The following is a 17,320-nucleotide window of genomic DNA, read 5'->3' on the forward strand; positions in this document are numbered from 1 at the left end:
AATAAGTGTAAAAGAGAATATTATTGATAAATATAATTTGATGTATATTTATCTAAAAAAGATAAAATTAAAAAATTTATCTAAAAAAGGTTTTCTATGAAAAATATCGGAACTTCGTGATATATAAATTTAATTTATTATAGTTTGGCGTATATTTAAAAACGTTTAGATGGTGACTATTACAAAGTACATATTTAGTATAGTATAAAACTGGCGTTTTTAATTTTCGAATTCTGATTTATTTCATTTAATGAACGTTTACTTACATTTCTTCGTTTGTTATAACGAAATGTATTTTTTCTATGCCAAAGCTACTAGTTTCCACTCTTATCCAATTAGTAAACTCTGTATATTTCTATAATTTTGAGACTATGAAGCCATCTTGATTTCTTATATTAAAAAATATGCATACTACGGCGCGATATTTATTAATAAAAATAGTAATTTTCATTTATTCTAAATAATAAATTCGCTTGCTAACGGTACAGAAATGATCGTGTGATGACGTCATCAAAATGACGGCCGCGCGCTTTTGCAATATGCGCAGATAACGTCAAACATTTGGTTTAAAAGGTTTATAGAGAAAAATTGTAATAAAATAATTATTATCCTTAATATCTATATTATGTATCCATACAATTATTTCCATCAATGTATAAAACTTTCTATGGTATCAGTAGGGAAAATATATAAGAAAAATTATTAATTGTGTGCTTTTGTCAAATATACTTGTATTGTTAGGATTTTAAAAACTATGTAACCTGTATATTTGAAATCGGAAATTTATTTATTTTATATTTTGACACGTTATGTCTTATAACTATGACAAATAAAAGCCTTAGATTATCTTTAAAAAAGTTAGAATCTTTCAATTTTTCATTTTCAATATAACTTAATTTATATTACTTTACTTCTCACCATTTATAATTTGTTTACGATATATTCTATGTAATAAATGCTCGAATTAGTTTAAATGTATGCATTAATTTTTACTAAACATTTGATTTTAAAAAAACAAATACTAACTAGACTACATTCCTTGAACGGTGTTAATATATCTCTATTTCAACAATAACTTCTTATGATAATTTTTTTTATTGAAACGTAGATTCTGCTGCGCAAATGACATTTGCTGATTCCGTACAGTTTTGGGGTTACCGTGCGCAGCGCGTCTAACCTAAAACCTTTTAAGGTAAAAAAAGCTCGGGGCTTCTAAAAGTGCCTCCGCTATACTACTATTTTATCGAATTGGGTTTTATACAAGTGAAAAACATTGAATTATAGAGCATTAATAATGTTAACACGTTCCGTGGCACGACAATATTTGAAGATTTTCCATTTAGGCCGCGTGGGGCGTATACGGACAACACTTTAAAAATTAAAAAAGATCGTTTTAAACGTATGCTTTACACTTATTCAATACAGCAAAACTATAATCAGTGGGAAAAAGTTATACAATTTAATAAGCATTACGTACGCATGCGTGATGTAAAGTTATATTCGACCCTACAATTCATTTGTTTAAGGATCTTTTGTTTTTTAATGAGAACTGCAAATGGTCGGAACGGAAAGTGCAGCGGCGGTCGTATACGTCCCACATGTCATGGAATGTGTTAAAGATGCGTTGACATGTGAGTAAATTCTTTTTGAAACATACGTAAGAAATAGTATTTTTTTACCATCGTCTTTTTGATTAACAAAACCGAAATATTTAATCAATTTTGTTACTGGGTTTTTCTACGTTTAAAAGTAAATACTCCAAAACCATGACAAAGCATTTTTTGAACTAAAGAAGTGGATCAGCTATTTGCCCTCATGTTAACGTATTATTATCTCATTTTCACTGACCATCGCGTTATTTTTTTTAGTGACTAAATATATTAAAAATAATTAAAATTTATATAAAAATGTTTTAATATGTGATCCGTAATAAGAGGTGATATTGAAAATGAAATTAAGTACATATATTACAATTTGTGATTGTACATACGAAATGTTCTAGAACATATATGTAGATATTATTTCGTAAGTTTTAGTTTTGTATTTAACATTTTGGACATTTGTGATGTGATACTGATCTCCGGTCGTAGATATTTACGTGAGACAATGCATTAAACATCACTGTAACTTGATTTCCTGTAATATTAAACTTCTGAACTATGATTGCATTGTTATTTCAAAACAACCAGGTTCTGCATGTGCTTGTCATCTTGAAGTTATTAAAAAAATATTTTAATACTACCCACCCGTTATGTCCGGATAGAATAAGATCTATTAACAGAACTTTAGCAAACAAGTTAGTGCTTGTAGTGGCTGACGATTGTTAAAAAAATGCAAAAGTGCGTGTACATGCGAAAACTTTTTAAAAAACTGCAAATTACGATTTAATAGTTCTGTCATCGTCTTGGTTATTATTACCATCGTTATCTAATATACACCCTTAGTTATAGAATAAAGAGGAATCAATGAAAAACACGTTAAAATATTGGACAAATGGAATGGATGAACAGGTGCAGACCTGTAAAAAAAATGTATACTCACATTTTGCCACCGATGTAAATGCATCCTTAACTCTTTAATGGAATCAGGCGTTACCTTGCAGAAGTCCATCCTAAGTAAGAAAAGGGCCAATATTTAGCCACTTCCGCACATGCTGGGTTTGGCACTAATCGGTGTAACATAACTCCTGAAGATGCCCCGTGAAGGGGTGAAACACGTGTTGAGTAATTTGGCGGTGGCGGTTGTGTGATTCGCATTGTTTGCCGCATACGCATTTATCAGCGCACTGGCGGGCGGTGCACTTTGTTGCACGACTACCACTGCATGTGCGGAAGTAGCTAAATATTGGTCCTTTTCTTACTTAGGACGGACTTCCGCAAGGTAACGCCTGATTCCATTACATAGAACAGATAGAGATCTGTAAAAAATGTATACTCACAATTTGCCACCGATGTAAACGCATCCTTAACTCGTTATGATTAACCAATGAAATAATAAACGTTTTTTGATTTTATCTCTTACCGGTAACTTAATTTTACAGCGTACTGTGTAAAAAGACGGTAGGATAAACGACTGACGTCACGTCCGCCAACTGCCGCGCCGTGTTCCCGCGCATCCCCCACATCAGGCAGTTTCAAGTTGTACCTTGCGGCGAAGCGCACGCAAATTGAACAAATGAATTAGTTATGTGAGGTAGATTTATTATCATCCAGCCAAACCTGGTGACTCGGCGTTTAAAAATATTTACACAGAAGAGTGCGCGACAAAAAGGTGTATCGACAGTTCCCAACGTTATTATCTAAAGCGCAGTACAGCGTGATACTCCTGAGGCCTCACGGTTCTTGTAAAGTACATGGACTGGCGGGAGTAAGACGTCCACAAAGTGGACACACAACCTTCCATCAGGTTCTATAGGAAATCAGTGGGAGAGCCCATATCCAGCAGTGGACATGACTGATGATTCGATCATTTACAAGTAAAGGCAATTCAGCGTTTAACAAGAACACAATTCAATGCGTAAAAGGACACCAATATCTAGAAGTACACAAGTAAAATGGAATTTAAATAAAACAACAGTTGCCTTCTAAACGATTTAGTAGTTTTTCATTTTAAATTTTATGTGAAGCCATTTAGTCAAAGATATTTTATAAAAGGGCTTCAGCTTTAGTCAAGAGATCAGTCGAAAATCAAAATCTACACGATATCACTTCAAGTGAGACAATCCCAGATGGCGCGCTTGTCAAATTTGAAATTCGCCCAAGATGGCGCCACGAAATTTAAAAACGAATTGTCTTCAACAATCTCATTCGAAATGTCTTTTTGGACTGGAGAGAAATTGTTTGAGTGAGTATTCTGCGGCGTGAAGAGTTGTCTTTTCGCCAATTTCTTCTCTTTCCTACTACTATTTGGATTATTGGTCTTCGTATTACCGTTGACATGATTCCCGTTTTTGAACTTGTGTTCGTTTTGAAAATCTTGTATCTCATTTTGAAGACCAAGCGATATCTTCTGCTTGTTCTTGGTGGTGGATGACTCTATATCTCCCATCGACTTGTGCCGAGTCCTCCTGGTGCTGTTATATACTTTTGTGGTTCTCTCTGCCACCCATCGTCTCATTCGTTTCACGAATGGCAACACCATGAAAAACGCATTAGGGCTAACTCCCATCTTTACTTTCGGCGTCATATCTTTCCTGTTTGAGGGCAGATCGGCCAATGGGAACCACTCGCAAGCTTTAATCTCGTTTCTAGTACGTGGCTGGAACTTTGTATCTCGCGGTATGTTGCCTATTATATACAGACGGACAATTTGGTCGTGGATAATGGCCTCTATGTAGTCATTCTTGTTTATTAGTTTACTTATATCGAAACCAGTTTCTTCCAATACCTGAAAAAGAAAATTCACTTGTCATTTTTTTTACTTTACACACACTTCTACCCAAGTGGCATTAGCAGATAGCACGGGTGCGAAAGGCAGGGCGCTTAGTCTTAAACCTATTTTAAAGTAGAAAAGCTCAAGGCTGCAATGGACGCTCCATGGAGTACCTAGACTCAAGGATCCACCAGGTATCTCCCGTTTAAACAGATGGAGAGAATGTCTCGTGAAAAGAAGAGCTTTTCTATATCTTCCTCTGACGCCGAGATATGGACGCTGATATATAATGACCGTGGATGCTTTCAAGTGAAACGTCTAAATACTCAAGGAACTCAAAGTGACGACGCTTTCACCTATTTATCGTAAATACCGTAATACCGGAGTTCTTCAGTATTTTGGTCACATTGCAAAGACGAAGGGATCCTCCTAACCTAAAAGCCATGGAGAAGATGATTAAAGCGCTGGACAGATTAAATCCACACCACTCTAGACCCTAAAGTTTATGATGCTATACACGGAGACAGTTGCAACTAATGGCACAGACCAAGCAGAAACGGGCTCGTATAGGTCATGAGAGATACGACGGAGGAATTAGTTAACGGAATGGTGTTACTTGAAATACTAATAGATGGCGCTAGTAGTCAATTGACACGCTCTATCGTTTGAAGCTCCATCTGATAATCAGAAGCTAATAGTTGTTGAAATGTGAAGGGTAAATAGGCCCGAAAACGGGCACTTCCTCGCTGGACTGACTCAATTTCAAAAGCGTACAAAATCACCATGCAAGGCTTACAACTTTCACTAAGAACATCCTGGAACAAGATAGTAGCAGAAACTGACGATCTTTGCCAGGACCCTCAGTCCTAAAGCAGAAATGAAGAAGAATTGTTTGAAGCAGGTAGTGGATTATAAGGACAATGTTGGCAGGTGCTCGTTGGGCATGGTGGATTTTCCGAGTATTTAAACTGAAATACATAATAGATTCAAATGTTACCTTGCGGAAGTCCATCTTAACTAAGAAAGGGGCTAATATATAGCTAATATATACCAGCTACTTCTGCTATGCAGCTGTAGTCATAGCTGAAGTAGCTATATATTAGCCCCTTTCTTAGGTACTTGAACTGATTCAAGTGTTCATTGCTCAATGATTATATCCAGATTGATAAACCTATGAACGATACACAAATGATTGGTTGTGTATGTAAAGGCTTTAAAAGGTGAATACATATCTCTTTGGCAGCAAAAAGGTTCAAAGGTTTCACATATATTAGAGGAACCGGAAAGTATTGTCCTTTCTGCACATGTCGACGTTTGTCATTTAGTAGCTCATTTTGTACTTGCAAGACATTGTATACTAGATAGCAAAAGGTTGTTGAAAACGAAGTTGAATATGTTGTTGATTAGAAATAAAAACTTAGTCAAAATGCAGTTCTGTGAACTTAATTTAAGAAAGCAACATTACTTTCCGAACCCTCTAATATGTTGATTTTGGTCTAATAACTATGTCAATTGGTTGCTTACATCTGGTCCTATATTAAATCTAATAGGGAGGCCTGTATCCAGCAGAGAATGTATTTAGGATAAGACAATGATGATATAACAGCTCCACCGAGTTTAAAGTAACAAAGGTCTCGTAACATTTGGACAAAACCTCATTAGAGTAACAAAGTCAAGCATCTCTACTCACCTCCCTTGTAGCACACTTCCAAGGCTCCTCATCTTCATTAACCTTGCCTTTAGGAAAGCCCCACGACGCCTTTGTCCAATACGACTGTACCAGCAGAACATGTGTTAACTCCGTATCAAGAAGTATGGCGCCATATGTGGGTACAGTCTGTTTGTACTCCCTCCAATTGTCTAGAACCGCATCTAAACTACTGACGTGTTCCCTTAATTGTGGTACATGCTGAAAAAAACAAATTCTCTCAATTATTTTAGCATTAAATCTTATTGTCAACTTAATATTATTATATTTTGCATTTAATCATTTATAATAAGTTTCTTCAAAGCTGACAATTGTTCTGTTTTAGATAGACAAGACCATGAGAAATCACTAGATTTGGACAATGCAATACAACCAGTATCATGGCAATCTTTATCGGAGATATATGTCCTTTCTTGATAGTTGGCTGATATGATGAAAATGATAATGTATGTTATTTAAAGACACAAATTCTTATTCAAAATTTTAAGTCATCAGTATGGGACTCTAGTCCTATCAAAAAATCCTGAAGCTGTTATTATAAACATAATTAAGATTTTCAAGTAATTTTCAACTAATCTTACAGGTAGCAAGTAAAGTATATATAATATCTTATATTAAATGAAATATATTAGTTTTAACAGTCCTTTGTGCAGAGCGTGCCTGTCAGAACGAGACTGCCCACATATTTCTTTGCTGTATGGAGGTAGTACCCATCATGGCTACCCATGTCGACACACCAAGATGTCTCTGTAAAATCTCCAGAGACATCAAGAGTCTTCTGGGGTTACGTGAGGAGTTGGGTTGGCTTGAGTAAGGCTAACCCTGAAACTAAATGAGGGCAATGCCACTTGGTTTCGAAAATCAGCCCACAAAGACAAGACAGAACATTCATTTTTGTAAATCTTCATTATCATTCCAGCTTTAGGTATTAGATGAAAGCAATCAACATCTTCCAACATCCCAAGCTGAACTTGCTGGTCTGCAGTCTCCACTCCAGACCTTTACGGCTCCAGTTTCAATTGCGTGCTGTTTCATACCCACTGCAATATCAACTTACCAATCCATTGGGTTGTTAGCTTATGGCTATGGCTAGTTTTATTATACCGAAGCAGAAGACAATATCCAATATTTTTTTTATTATGTACAAAAAAATTTAAACAAACAATAATGATGTTTACCTGAAAAATATGTGCAGCAAATTCCCTTATACCACAAGGATTAAGTCTCTTAGACTCATCTGTACAATAATAATCAAGGTAGAACCAATGTGCCAGCTCTATTTGGAAACATATGCGGACCAAATTGCCTCTGTCTTCAGGAGGCAAATTTATTATAAAACGACTGTAACAGAAATAGAAAGACTGAGAAATATTCTCGCAGTTAAAAAGTTTTAACATCTAATAGTGTTATAAAAGCACCAAAACTCAAATCCTCCTATTGAGACCTATATAAAAATAAATTTCAATGTATAGCATTATTTTGCTATTACACTTTTTATAATACCATTGGGCTGATAGTAAATAAATTTATCATATCAAAAAAACTAAAAATGCAGCCAACAAGTTAACAAAAACAAATTTGAACTAAAAAACGCTTTCCATTGTAAATTGAATGATAATACTTTATAGCTTAGTATGTTAGTTTTAAACTTAACAATTTATAATTTTACATTGCAAATAAATTTTCGTGTATTATAGTTAATTTTAAAAAATGTAGTTTTCAGCCAACCTGCATAAGTCGTCTAGAATGTCAATAGGTATTGAATGTTTGTTCTGATGAGTATTTCCTGTCGTGGAACCCATGGTTCTTCACAATACGAAAAAATGAACACTTTGCAAAATAATGCAAATCAATAAAATTGTTATAAATAACAAATTTTAAATTTTTGTCTCAATTTTAGGATATTCATTAAAGAAACGAAAACAAACTAAACAAATGCACAGATAATAATATTTTTAGGTAGGTGTTTACTAAATATCACTATGAACGTTTTAGAGAAAATTATTTTTATTAGTATTTATCATCGTAATGACACTTTTAAATTTTAAAATTATCGTTTAATACTTTTTTATGTTTAAACACTGTAATTCGTTAATTAATTTATTTAAAATTTATGTGCTATTTTATTTATTAAATAATATATTTCAAAATGTTACAATAGATAGATTAAAATTGGGTTTTATATTTAAAGAGTTATATTTAAAGAGAGTTTATTTCTTTTAAAATAATGTTAATAGACCTAACAAGTTTTTTTAAAATTTAGTATTAAAATAGGAACTAGGTGTTAATTATAATTCGAACTAGTATTATTGCAGGAATATTGATCAGCCTGTGATCTGTCATATTGGTGTGTCAAGTTATCAAGTTGGAGATAAGTACGATTTTGTAAATATTGTACAAAATTCAATAATAAATAAAAATAAAAATGGATATTACACCATTATTTAAAGCATGTATTAAAACGGTGAAAACTCGTAATAAAGCATTCGGTATACAAAGCCCAGGAAATGACGATAAGCAACGATTACTACGGACAAAACCTAAAACCGTCTTTACTCTAACAGCTAAAGATATCACTTGCCAGATTACACGCTTAAGAGATTTTTTACTGGAACACAGATCTAGGTATTTAAGTTTCTATAATGCATTCACTGGTGATGAAATGACTGAGGCTGAAAGAGATCAAATTGACACTGGTGCTCAGAGAATCATAAACACTTGTTCACATCTGTTAAAAGAATTTAGAAACGATAACCGAAAAATCTTAGTCTCACTACAAATGAGAGAGTATATGGATGCAGTAATAGATTTAATTGATGCATATTTAAAAGCTGTTTGCAAAATGCACAGCGAACTGAAAGCTTTGAGAGTGAAAAGAGCTCTCGATGTACGTAAATTGTCACGTCTTGAACCTCCGCAAGCTAAATCTACTATTCTAAATCCTTTTGTAGAAGAAAATATTGCAGTTAAAGATGAAAAAGTTAATGGTATAGAAACAGATGAAACCGATTTGATTAAAACAAAGATGGATCTATCAGAGAATGAGATAGCAGTTATGTCGGATGAAGGAGAATTAGATGCAGAAGAGCTTCAGATGTATGAATCTGAAAATATTCAACTGTTGAATGAACTAAACAGCATGACTGAGGAAGTGAAACAAATTGAGAGCAAAGTATTACATATAGCCGAGTTACAAGAAATATTCACTGAGAAGGTTTGAATTTAATTTTAATCAGATCTATCAAACTTAGTTTGAAGTAATAGTTTATCTTTAAAGTATATTAATGACTGCCACCTATGAACAAAGTTTGTTAAAAAGTAGATAGCTAATAACTATAATTTGTATAATGTTAGATTCTTATAAGTATTCAATGTAACTAATATAATCATTGTCATTTTATCAGCTGTTTGATGTCCACCGTTGGACATAGGCCTCCCTCATTACCAATAGGACCCTTCAGAAGTGGTCTACATCCTGTGTAAGAATTATAAGACCATAAAAAGGTTCTTTCTTGCACTTGATGCTGGACATCCTATGCAGCACTTGGGGTCTCGCCATCTCATTGTCCCAGTATCTACCTTTTAGCCCCAGGAGCCATCTGTTTACAGGACTGTATTGATTACTATTGTTTGTGTACAGATCACTAAATACAGATTTGATCTTGTAAATAAATCCTGTGCATACCTGTTTCTATAGCTCTTTGAGCAACAAGGTGCATGCAAATAGTGCCTTAATAAATATATATTTAGCATTAAGAATTAAAGCAGTTTGAGAGAGATTACCTTTAGAATTATAAGAATTTTCACAGCCAACATTAAAACCATTTAGCTGGGCGAAGTGGAATAAGCATTCTTGATATGGCAATATATAAGCTTGTCCAGATAGACCATATCACTTGTTCAGAAAAGATATTCAAAAATAATCTGTAATATTTTGTTTCAGGTTCTCCAGCAAGAACAAGATATAGACAGGATATCCAATACAGTGGTAGGTGCTACAGAAAATGTCAAAGATGCCAATGAACAAATTAAGCAGGCCATACAAAGAAATGCTGGGCTCAGAGTTTACATTCTATTCTTTTTATTGGTCATGTCATTTACACTTCTATTCCTGGATTGGTATAATGAATAAAATGTTTTGTTTTATCTGTGTTTAATTATTACTTACTAATTGTAATGTTTATTTATACTGTATTGCAGCTCTGTGAACTGAATAAATCAATTCCTGTATATTAAATATTGTATAATTTTTAAAATAAACATATCATTCACTACCGATCTAAAAACATATCTATCTCAACCCCTTTGTGTAAAGGCAATACATGAAAAAAAATTAGTAGGTACAGTACCCGGCGATAAACATTGCACATCGACTTTTGGAAAGAGATAATCGGCTAATTTCGGCTTCGAAGAGCGTTATCTCTGTCGCGCGAAATACGTCTGACAAAACGTCACATAGTTAGAGCAGGACAGAAATAGTGTTCTACGAAGCCGAAATTAGCCGATTGTCTGTTCCCAAAGGTCGATGTGCAATATTTATCACCCGGTACTGTAAAAGTAGTAGTAAAAAAGATTTTTTATAATTTATTTTCGAAGTAGTCAATTTGCTATGCGGCATTATTTACAGGTTTATTATATCCACAATTAAAAATGCAATGTGATATTTTGGTACAAATTCAATATGTTTCTTTCTCGTAAATTTAATTTTGTGTTTTAAACAGTTACAATAAGGTTCATAATCGCTTAAATTGTAAAAGAGACGTTTATTATGTCAGAAATTGTCAATGTCAGATACTATTATCTAGATGTGTTTAAATGCAATTGCACACAGATGCGTTACATTGAAATCAATAAACCAATTTCCCTAACAGTTATCGATAATACTTCTATTCCAAGTTCCCAGTGGGAGTCTAAAAAGTCGTAGAAAAAGTATGTTTATTTGCGAATCATAAAGTATATTTACAAATATTTTAATGTCAAGGAAAACGCTAAGTAAAATCATATCATCGGTTGGAAAGTTCTTTTCTCCAAAATTACAATCAACCGGTCAAGATCGGGGTCTATTTTGCTCAGATTTTAAGAAGATGGCCGATGTGACTACAGCTTTATGCCAAATGGGATACGTTTTTAACAGCGGTAAGAAGAAACGATATATTAATTGGACTTATAATTTATTGCTAATAATTATGAATAATTATAAAGGTTATCATATATTAACAATTATACGAAATCGTAATATCAATATAATTATAAATGTACTTAAATGAATTTTATGATTTATGCATTAATAATTATTTTATTTAAAAACGAAAAAATACTAAATAATATCACTGTAATACAGATGGACAATTGAGAAGACTGGGAAAATATAAGACGGTGACAGATGAGCCGTTTCTTTTCGAAGTAAGCACTGAACCAGAAGAATGCCAGGCTCACTATGAAAAACTGGGTGGTGTTATAACAAATTATGTATACCAAACTCTTCAATCAAAGGAAAGATTAATTCGCTTACCATGTCCAAAAGATTCAACTCCTGAAAATGGAACATTTATTTTTGTATCAAAAGATTATGATTTAAAAGATATCTTGGTGATATTGATCCAAGGATCAGGTGCTGTCAGAGCTGGACAGTGGTCTCGAGCGTAAGTATTTTTTTAATTAAACAATAAATTTACCATTTGCAATAAACATCTATTATAATAGTATATGAGTTTGCTTACAACCTATTTAGATAGGGTATAAAATTCACACGGTGCATTTTTAATATTTATAGAAGGTGATTGGTTATAGGTGTAAGAAAAGGTGTGAATTTATAGCTCATATGCTGTCAGATAATGTATATACATGAACCAAAAATAATCGGTATCATGAATAATAAATAATGTTATGATAATATACAAAGCAAAATTGTACAAAGTTTCAATAAGTATATAATAAAATCAGTAATTTTGTAATTTCTGTCCCTGCAGGCTTTATCTTGTCAGAAGTTATTGGCCAATTACATTCCTTTAAAAAAATGTTACATATTTTAGAATGATCAATTTATACAGGCTGATTGGAAATAGGTGTAAAAAAGCCTTAAGGTTTTTATTGACGAACTATACATTATCCCCTTCAAAACTTTTACATATAACAATCAATCACTTATGTAATATATTTAATATTGACAAATTATAAAGAAGGAAATTACATAAATATAAGTTCTTATAACTGATAAAATTGTTCTTAAATATATTTTTTAACTGCCTAACCTACTTGGTAAAATATCATATTATGAAATGTCATTAACTTTATTCAATGAATGGAATTAAACTTATAAAAAATGACATACATATATACTTGTCTAACATAGTTCAAGTGGTGATGGTATATCAAATACTCAAATATTTATGACTTATTATGTTTGTAGTCTGATAATCAATGAAGGTTTGGACATTGGGTCACAAATACCATATATCAAGAAGGCACTCGGTAAAGGCTATGGTGTTATGATCTTAAACCCAAATGATAATCGCAGAGGCAAAAACCAAAAGATACCACACAATGGTACTGGTGAAGAACATGCTAGATATGTGTGGGATAATTATGTAAAAGAAGCAAAGGCCTCAAAGATTCTCATAGTAGCTCACAGTTATGGAGGAATTTTGACAGTTACTTTGTCTGATCAGCTCAAAGAAGAGTTTGAGCAACGTGTGAAAGCCATTGCTATGACAGACTCAGTACATGGGTACTCGGAGTTCAAAGTTACTGATTATTTAAAGAAGGTATGATATATACATCTTATAAATGTCAGAGGGACCAGAAAGTAATGACATTTCTGCTAAGATATTTTACTGAAATAGTGATTGATTTTTACTGCTTCTGCATTAAAAATTTGTACACTACATAGCAAAAGATTGTTGATTAGTAATAAAAACATGTTAAAAATGTGATGATGGTGTGGTCCTGTGAATTTAACTTAAGAAAGTGACATTACTTTCCCGTCCCTCTAATATTTTCTTTTCAAAATGAGTCATGTTAAATATTTTATACGATTAAAGATTTCCAAGAACTGGATATCAAGCTCTGCACCTCTTGACACACCATTGAAAACACCAGAATTTGATATAACCCGAGTATCAGCAGGTAAAAATCTTTTTTATTTATTATCCATATACTGGCAACATTTTGTCTTTTAGATTTTTAGTGATAATTTATTTCTACAGGCTTATTGGAGCATTGTCGTGGTGTTGAGGTAATGAACCTCAAGCATGTTTTATAAGAGTTTTAATCCTTTCCATTCCAATGTCGAGTGTCACTCGACACTGATTTTGTTCCACAAGCTCCACTGTTGAGTGATACTCGACATGGTGTAATACTTCTATTTGCGGAAAATTTTAAAACAGGAAAGATTTTTGTTACTAAAATGTTTGAATCACAAATGAATGAAACATATTCTAGAATTGCAAGATACTATAATTCAATTAAATTTTATTGATGCTACATAACAGCTTTGGAGTGGAAAAGGTTAAGTTTTTTGGGCATTTGTAAATAGAAAGTATTGCTATTTGTGTTGTTGTGATTTTTATAATCTGTACCACTAGTGGTTTAAGCTAATATTCAGAAAGGTAGTGTTTAGATGGAAATAAAAAAATTAGCTACACTTTACTCTAAATGTAAATAATATATATGCTAACATTAATGAGAGGCATTATGCTTTGATTACATTATCGTAAAATAGATTTATATTGACAATGTAAGAATTTATTTGTGGATATTGGTAATGAAAGTTGTTCTATTCAATTATTTAGCTACTTTTTAAATATATTAAGGTTAAAGTAATTTCTGGTAAAAATGAACTTTGTTGTAAATTAACAATTCAATTTTTCATAGCAAAATAGAAGGTCATATTTGTATTTCAAGGTACAGAAGATAATTAAATATTTCACTATGAAGTAAACGGAACATTTTAAAATAACAAATATTTAGTTTTTTCAAAGTTATGTATATATTTTGTATCTTTAGTTCACGATTTTCATTATTTTTGAAGCAAAAATAGATGAAAAGTGACCTGCTCTCTTGTACCCTGCACTATTGTACCACCATCCATATGAGCCTATAAGCAAACCATATAATGCCCTTCATCCTATGGAACGATATGAGACAATATTAGACTGTTCCATCACCAGCAAACATATTGCATAAGCTACGGCAATTTTCTTCTTGTTTATTGCATTCTTATATTGTCTCAAAAGGTTGATTTCCGCAACCAAGAAACAATGTCTTCATTGTCTCAAGCTATATATGAAGAATATCTTTTATGTAATATGGCAGGCTACAGTGGTCCTTTATAAACATATCATAGCCATTTATAAAAATTAAATTCAAGTGATCAATATTTTGATTATTACCATTAATTTTGACTCCCTAATACAATAAAAAATGGATTATCTTCTTGTTGTCCTATCCTAATTTTTTTGAAGATTTCCTGTCATTGATAAGGAAACATTAATTTGATTTTCATTTCAAGGAACCCTACCTGTATAGTGTTCAGGGGACCCTTACAAATTAATGAAGAAAGATTTGCTACACAGGCAAATATCATTGCATCTATGTGCAGATTAAACATAATTTATAATAAGAATCATAATTTAAATTTAGAATCATTTGAAACTAGCCTATTAAAATTGTTTTTTTTTTATATTACAGGACATCCGCGTCATGAGATGACTTCATCTAAATGTATTGAATCAGTGTTCAGTTTTTTTGAGGAACAATTAGCAGAAAATTGAAACAATATGATTGAATAAATAGATATATTAATGGTGATATCAAACTTATAAAAATAATTTCAACAGAATGTTTTAATTATAATACATATATTTTATTGTTACATTTATTTTTAACTCTATTTCTTCTTCCCCTTAGAATAGTTTTTCAACCAATATTTAACATCCTGTTTGTCAGCCCTTATTCCCAAAACTGCAGACTTTGAGTTGACATCTTTAACAGCGAATGGTGAAAATCCAGCAATGTAGTCAGGGTCCATAGCATTTGTTTTCTTACGTGCCATTTTTGTAGCAAACCTTTTATGTATATGTTGATCTTCTGTGAGTATTGGATATTGAAAGTGCTGTCCTCCTCTTGGAGTGGGTAAACTAAAGCGTTTTCCCCTCGCTGTAAGTGGTTTGCGACCATTAATATAAATATGTTGATTCCCATCATCATCAACACTGACTGAAACTTTTTTCAAAGTAGCATGACCACATTTAGAACAGAATAGTTTAGTCATAACACTGGTTGTTTTGAAGCATGTTGTGCAACGAAAAATAAATGTACGGAGATGTCTAATAATTCTACCATCTATTGCTGTTACATTTAACCCAATTTGCTTTAACACGTTCTGCATGGCGAAATCTGAAGTTATGCAAGCAACTTCCACATTCTTTTCCTCGAATTTACCCATCTCCATATCTTTTTTCTTCTGTGCTAAATTTGAAGGTGTAATCCATTCCTCTTCATCGCTTTCTGATTCATCTTCACCACTTTCTGATTCATCTTCACTTTCTTCATCACTTTCATCATCAGATATCTTTACCATTAAATCATTTGCCTCACTGTCATCTTTTAAATCCATGTTTTTAATTTGCTCAGCAATATTTTCAGCCAGATCATCATCACAATCTTCGTTTATGTTATCATTGTCATTATCCGTAACACATTTTTCTTTACCGATACTTTCATTGTTCTCTTGAGTAAGTTTTGTTTCTTCATTAATTTCATTACCGGTAGATTTATTTATTTCTTTTTCAGGAACTTCTTGTTTATTATCTTCTGGATGTAGCTTAAAACCGGTTAAGCCGCCCACTTTAATTGTTTTTTGCATAGTAGGTTCTGATTTCAGATGTTCAGTACCAACTTTTTCTTTCTCGATTTGATACGTTAAAGCCATTACCTTAATATCGGTAGCTGACAAACTTGTATAATCACCAGTTTTCTTCGAAAAATCAGTGATGAATTTAATATTTTCAGTAAAAACATCTTTAACGTTGATATCGTAAGGAACAACGACTAGTTTTCGACGTTGTCTATCATTAGTTATTTCGTCAATTACTTCTTGCACTGTATAAACATTTTCAGCGATACTCGAGAGATTCTCGGCTTTTATAAAAGCTGTAGTATCTACAATCAAATGCTTTATCTTCTTCGACATTTTTTAATTATAACTTTAATATTACATCAAAATGAACTTTCCACGTGCATCGACGATTGTTTTGACAAGATCTGACATTTACAATTAAATGACAGTTGTCGGATAAAATAAAATGTAATAGATAACAAATATTTGTTACAGGTATTTTATATCTGTAAATAAAAGAAATAAAGGAAACCGAACCGACTAAAAACTATTAAATTTATTTATTATATTTCTTACTATATAACCTAATTTCTTGTACTTCTACATTCAAATGTGACATATTATATATATATATATATATAATGTTACATTTATATATATATATATATATATTTGTATATATATATATAAATATATATAAATGATAGTAAATAAAAAAGGACGCTGACGCCTGTAGCACAGTTCGTAACTAGTACAACCACTAAATTAATTTTAAATATGTAAATAGAGATCAATAGTATCAGAGCAGTTTTTCCTTTAACTTAATGATTTTTTTTATAATATATAAATTTACATTTTGACAATAGAATAGTGTAAAAATTGCTTTAGTATTAAAGCAGTTCATTATTCATCCATCATTCATCACTGCTATCTAATAGACACTGCTAAATAATTAAGCTGCTAAGGATTAATTAAAATGAAAATTATTGAGCCTACCTAAAACCGATTCATTTTATCAATTATGGTTCATATCTCCCTGGATGCACCTAACTTTTTAACTACTTGTCACACATAGGCGGCAATTTAAAAAATATTTAAAAATGTGTGTAACATAAATAAATTGGCAAAATTAGAGTATATACATGGCCACAAAATTGTCCCTTTATTTATGTATTTTTATTAATCAAAGTATTTTAATTATTCCTATATATATTATGTCCCTTATTATATAATAATCAGTAAATTATCACATACGTTATTTATTAATTTATTTATTAAACAAAAGAACACTGAAAATTTTGAGAAAATAAAATAAAATCCTCTAGGTTAAATTTTTTATTTTATATTTAATAAACTCTATCAGCTTTTATTAATTGCCATTTTAGTTAAATAAAAGTCAAAGA

The 17,320-nt window shown here is 32.0% G+C and overlaps 4 protein-coding genes across 4 annotated transcripts; 2 read left to right on the forward strand and 2 right to left on the reverse strand.

Annotated features, from left to right (window-relative positions):
• Window positions 1-3,582: 3,582 nt before the first annotated feature.
• On the reverse strand, window positions 3,583-8,001 carry DCP2 (decapping protein 2). Its single transcript, XM_068766515.1, has 4 exons — window positions 7,808-8,001; window positions 7,258-7,420; window positions 6,062-6,280; window positions 3,583-4,386 (listed from the first exon to the last, which is right to left on the reverse strand). Exons 1-4 carry the CDS (start codon window positions 7,879-7,881, stop codon window positions 3,709-3,711), a joined length of 1,134 nt encoding a protein of 377 aa, XP_068622616.1. The 5' UTR covers window positions 7,882-8,001; the 3' UTR covers window positions 3,583-3,708.
• A 438-nt stretch (window positions 8,002-8,439) lies between these two features.
• On the forward strand, window positions 8,440-10,288 carry Syx18 (syntaxin 18). The gene is made up of 2 exons (XM_068766597.1): window positions 8,440-9,293; window positions 10,023-10,288. The coding sequence occupies exons 1-2, from the start codon at window positions 8,505-8,507 to the stop codon at window positions 10,209-10,211; spliced, it is 978 nt and encodes a 325-aa protein (XP_068622698.1). The 5' UTR covers window positions 8,440-8,504; the 3' UTR covers window positions 10,212-10,288.
• Window positions 10,289-10,816: 528 nt separating this feature from the next.
• On the forward strand, window positions 10,817-14,912 carry LOC137923221 (FAM172 family protein homolog CG10038). Its single transcript, XM_068766404.1, has 5 exons — window positions 10,817-11,215; window positions 11,421-11,721; window positions 12,489-12,843; window positions 13,120-13,204; window positions 14,768-14,912. The coding sequence occupies exons 1-5, from the start codon at window positions 11,053-11,055 to the stop codon at window positions 14,848-14,850; spliced, it is 987 nt and encodes a 328-aa protein (XP_068622505.1). The 5' UTR covers window positions 10,817-11,052; the 3' UTR covers window positions 14,851-14,912.
• Window positions 14,888-16,331, reverse strand: LOC137923220 (RNA-binding protein NOB1). Its single transcript, XM_068766403.1, has one exon. It carries the CDS (start codon window positions 16,269-16,271, stop codon window positions 14,967-14,969), a length of 1,305 nt encoding a protein of 434 aa, XP_068622504.1. The 5' UTR covers window positions 16,272-16,331; the 3' UTR covers window positions 14,888-14,966.
• Between the last annotated feature and the right edge of the window lie 989 nt (window positions 16,332-17,320).

Source organism: Battus philenor, unplaced genomic scaffold, assembly GCF_028537555.1.
Source record: "Battus philenor isolate CCGP_79_NKW_IND1 unplaced genomic scaffold, ilBatPhil1.0.hap1 SCAF_21, whole genome shotgun sequence".
NCBI lineage: Eukaryota > Metazoa > Arthropoda > Insecta > Lepidoptera > Papilionidae > Battus > Battus philenor.

Bases quoted from the DNA above. Each gene is read 5' to 3' on its own strand.
- DCP2 (XM_068766515.1), bottom strand. From the start codon at position 7,881: ATGGGTTCCACGACAGGAAATACTCATCAGAACAAACATTCAATACCT. The intron at 7,421-7,807 runs GTTGGCTGAAAA...TTTCTGTTACAG, and splicing joins ATTCTAGACGACTTATGCAG to TCGTTTTATAATAAATTTGC. The intron at 6,281-7,257 runs GTAAACATCATT...TGTTTTTTTCAG, and splicing joins TTGCTGCACATATTTTTCAG to CATGTACCACAATTAAGGGA.
- Syx18 (XM_068766597.1), top strand. From the start codon at position 8,505: ATGGATATTACACCATTATTTAAAGCATGTATTAAAACGGTGAAAACT. The intron at 9,294-10,022 runs GTTTGAATTTAA...ATTTTGTTTCAG, and splicing joins AAGAAATATTCACTGAGAAG to GTTCTCCAGCAAGAACAAGA.
- LOC137923221 (XM_068766404.1), top strand. From the start codon at position 11,053: ATGTCAAGGAAAACGCTAAGTAAAATCATATCATCGGTTGGAAAGTTC. The intron at 12,844-13,119 runs GTATGATATATA...ATACGATTAAAG, and splicing joins TTACTGATTATTTAAAGAAG to ATTTCCAAGAACTGGATATC. The intron at 13,205-14,767 runs GTAAAAATCTTT...TTTATATTACAG, and splicing joins TATAACCCGAGTATCAGCAG to GACATCCGCGTCATGAGATG.
- LOC137923220 (XM_068766403.1), bottom strand. From the start codon at position 16,271: ATGTCGAAGAAGATAAAGCATTTGATTGTAGATACTACAGCTTTTATA.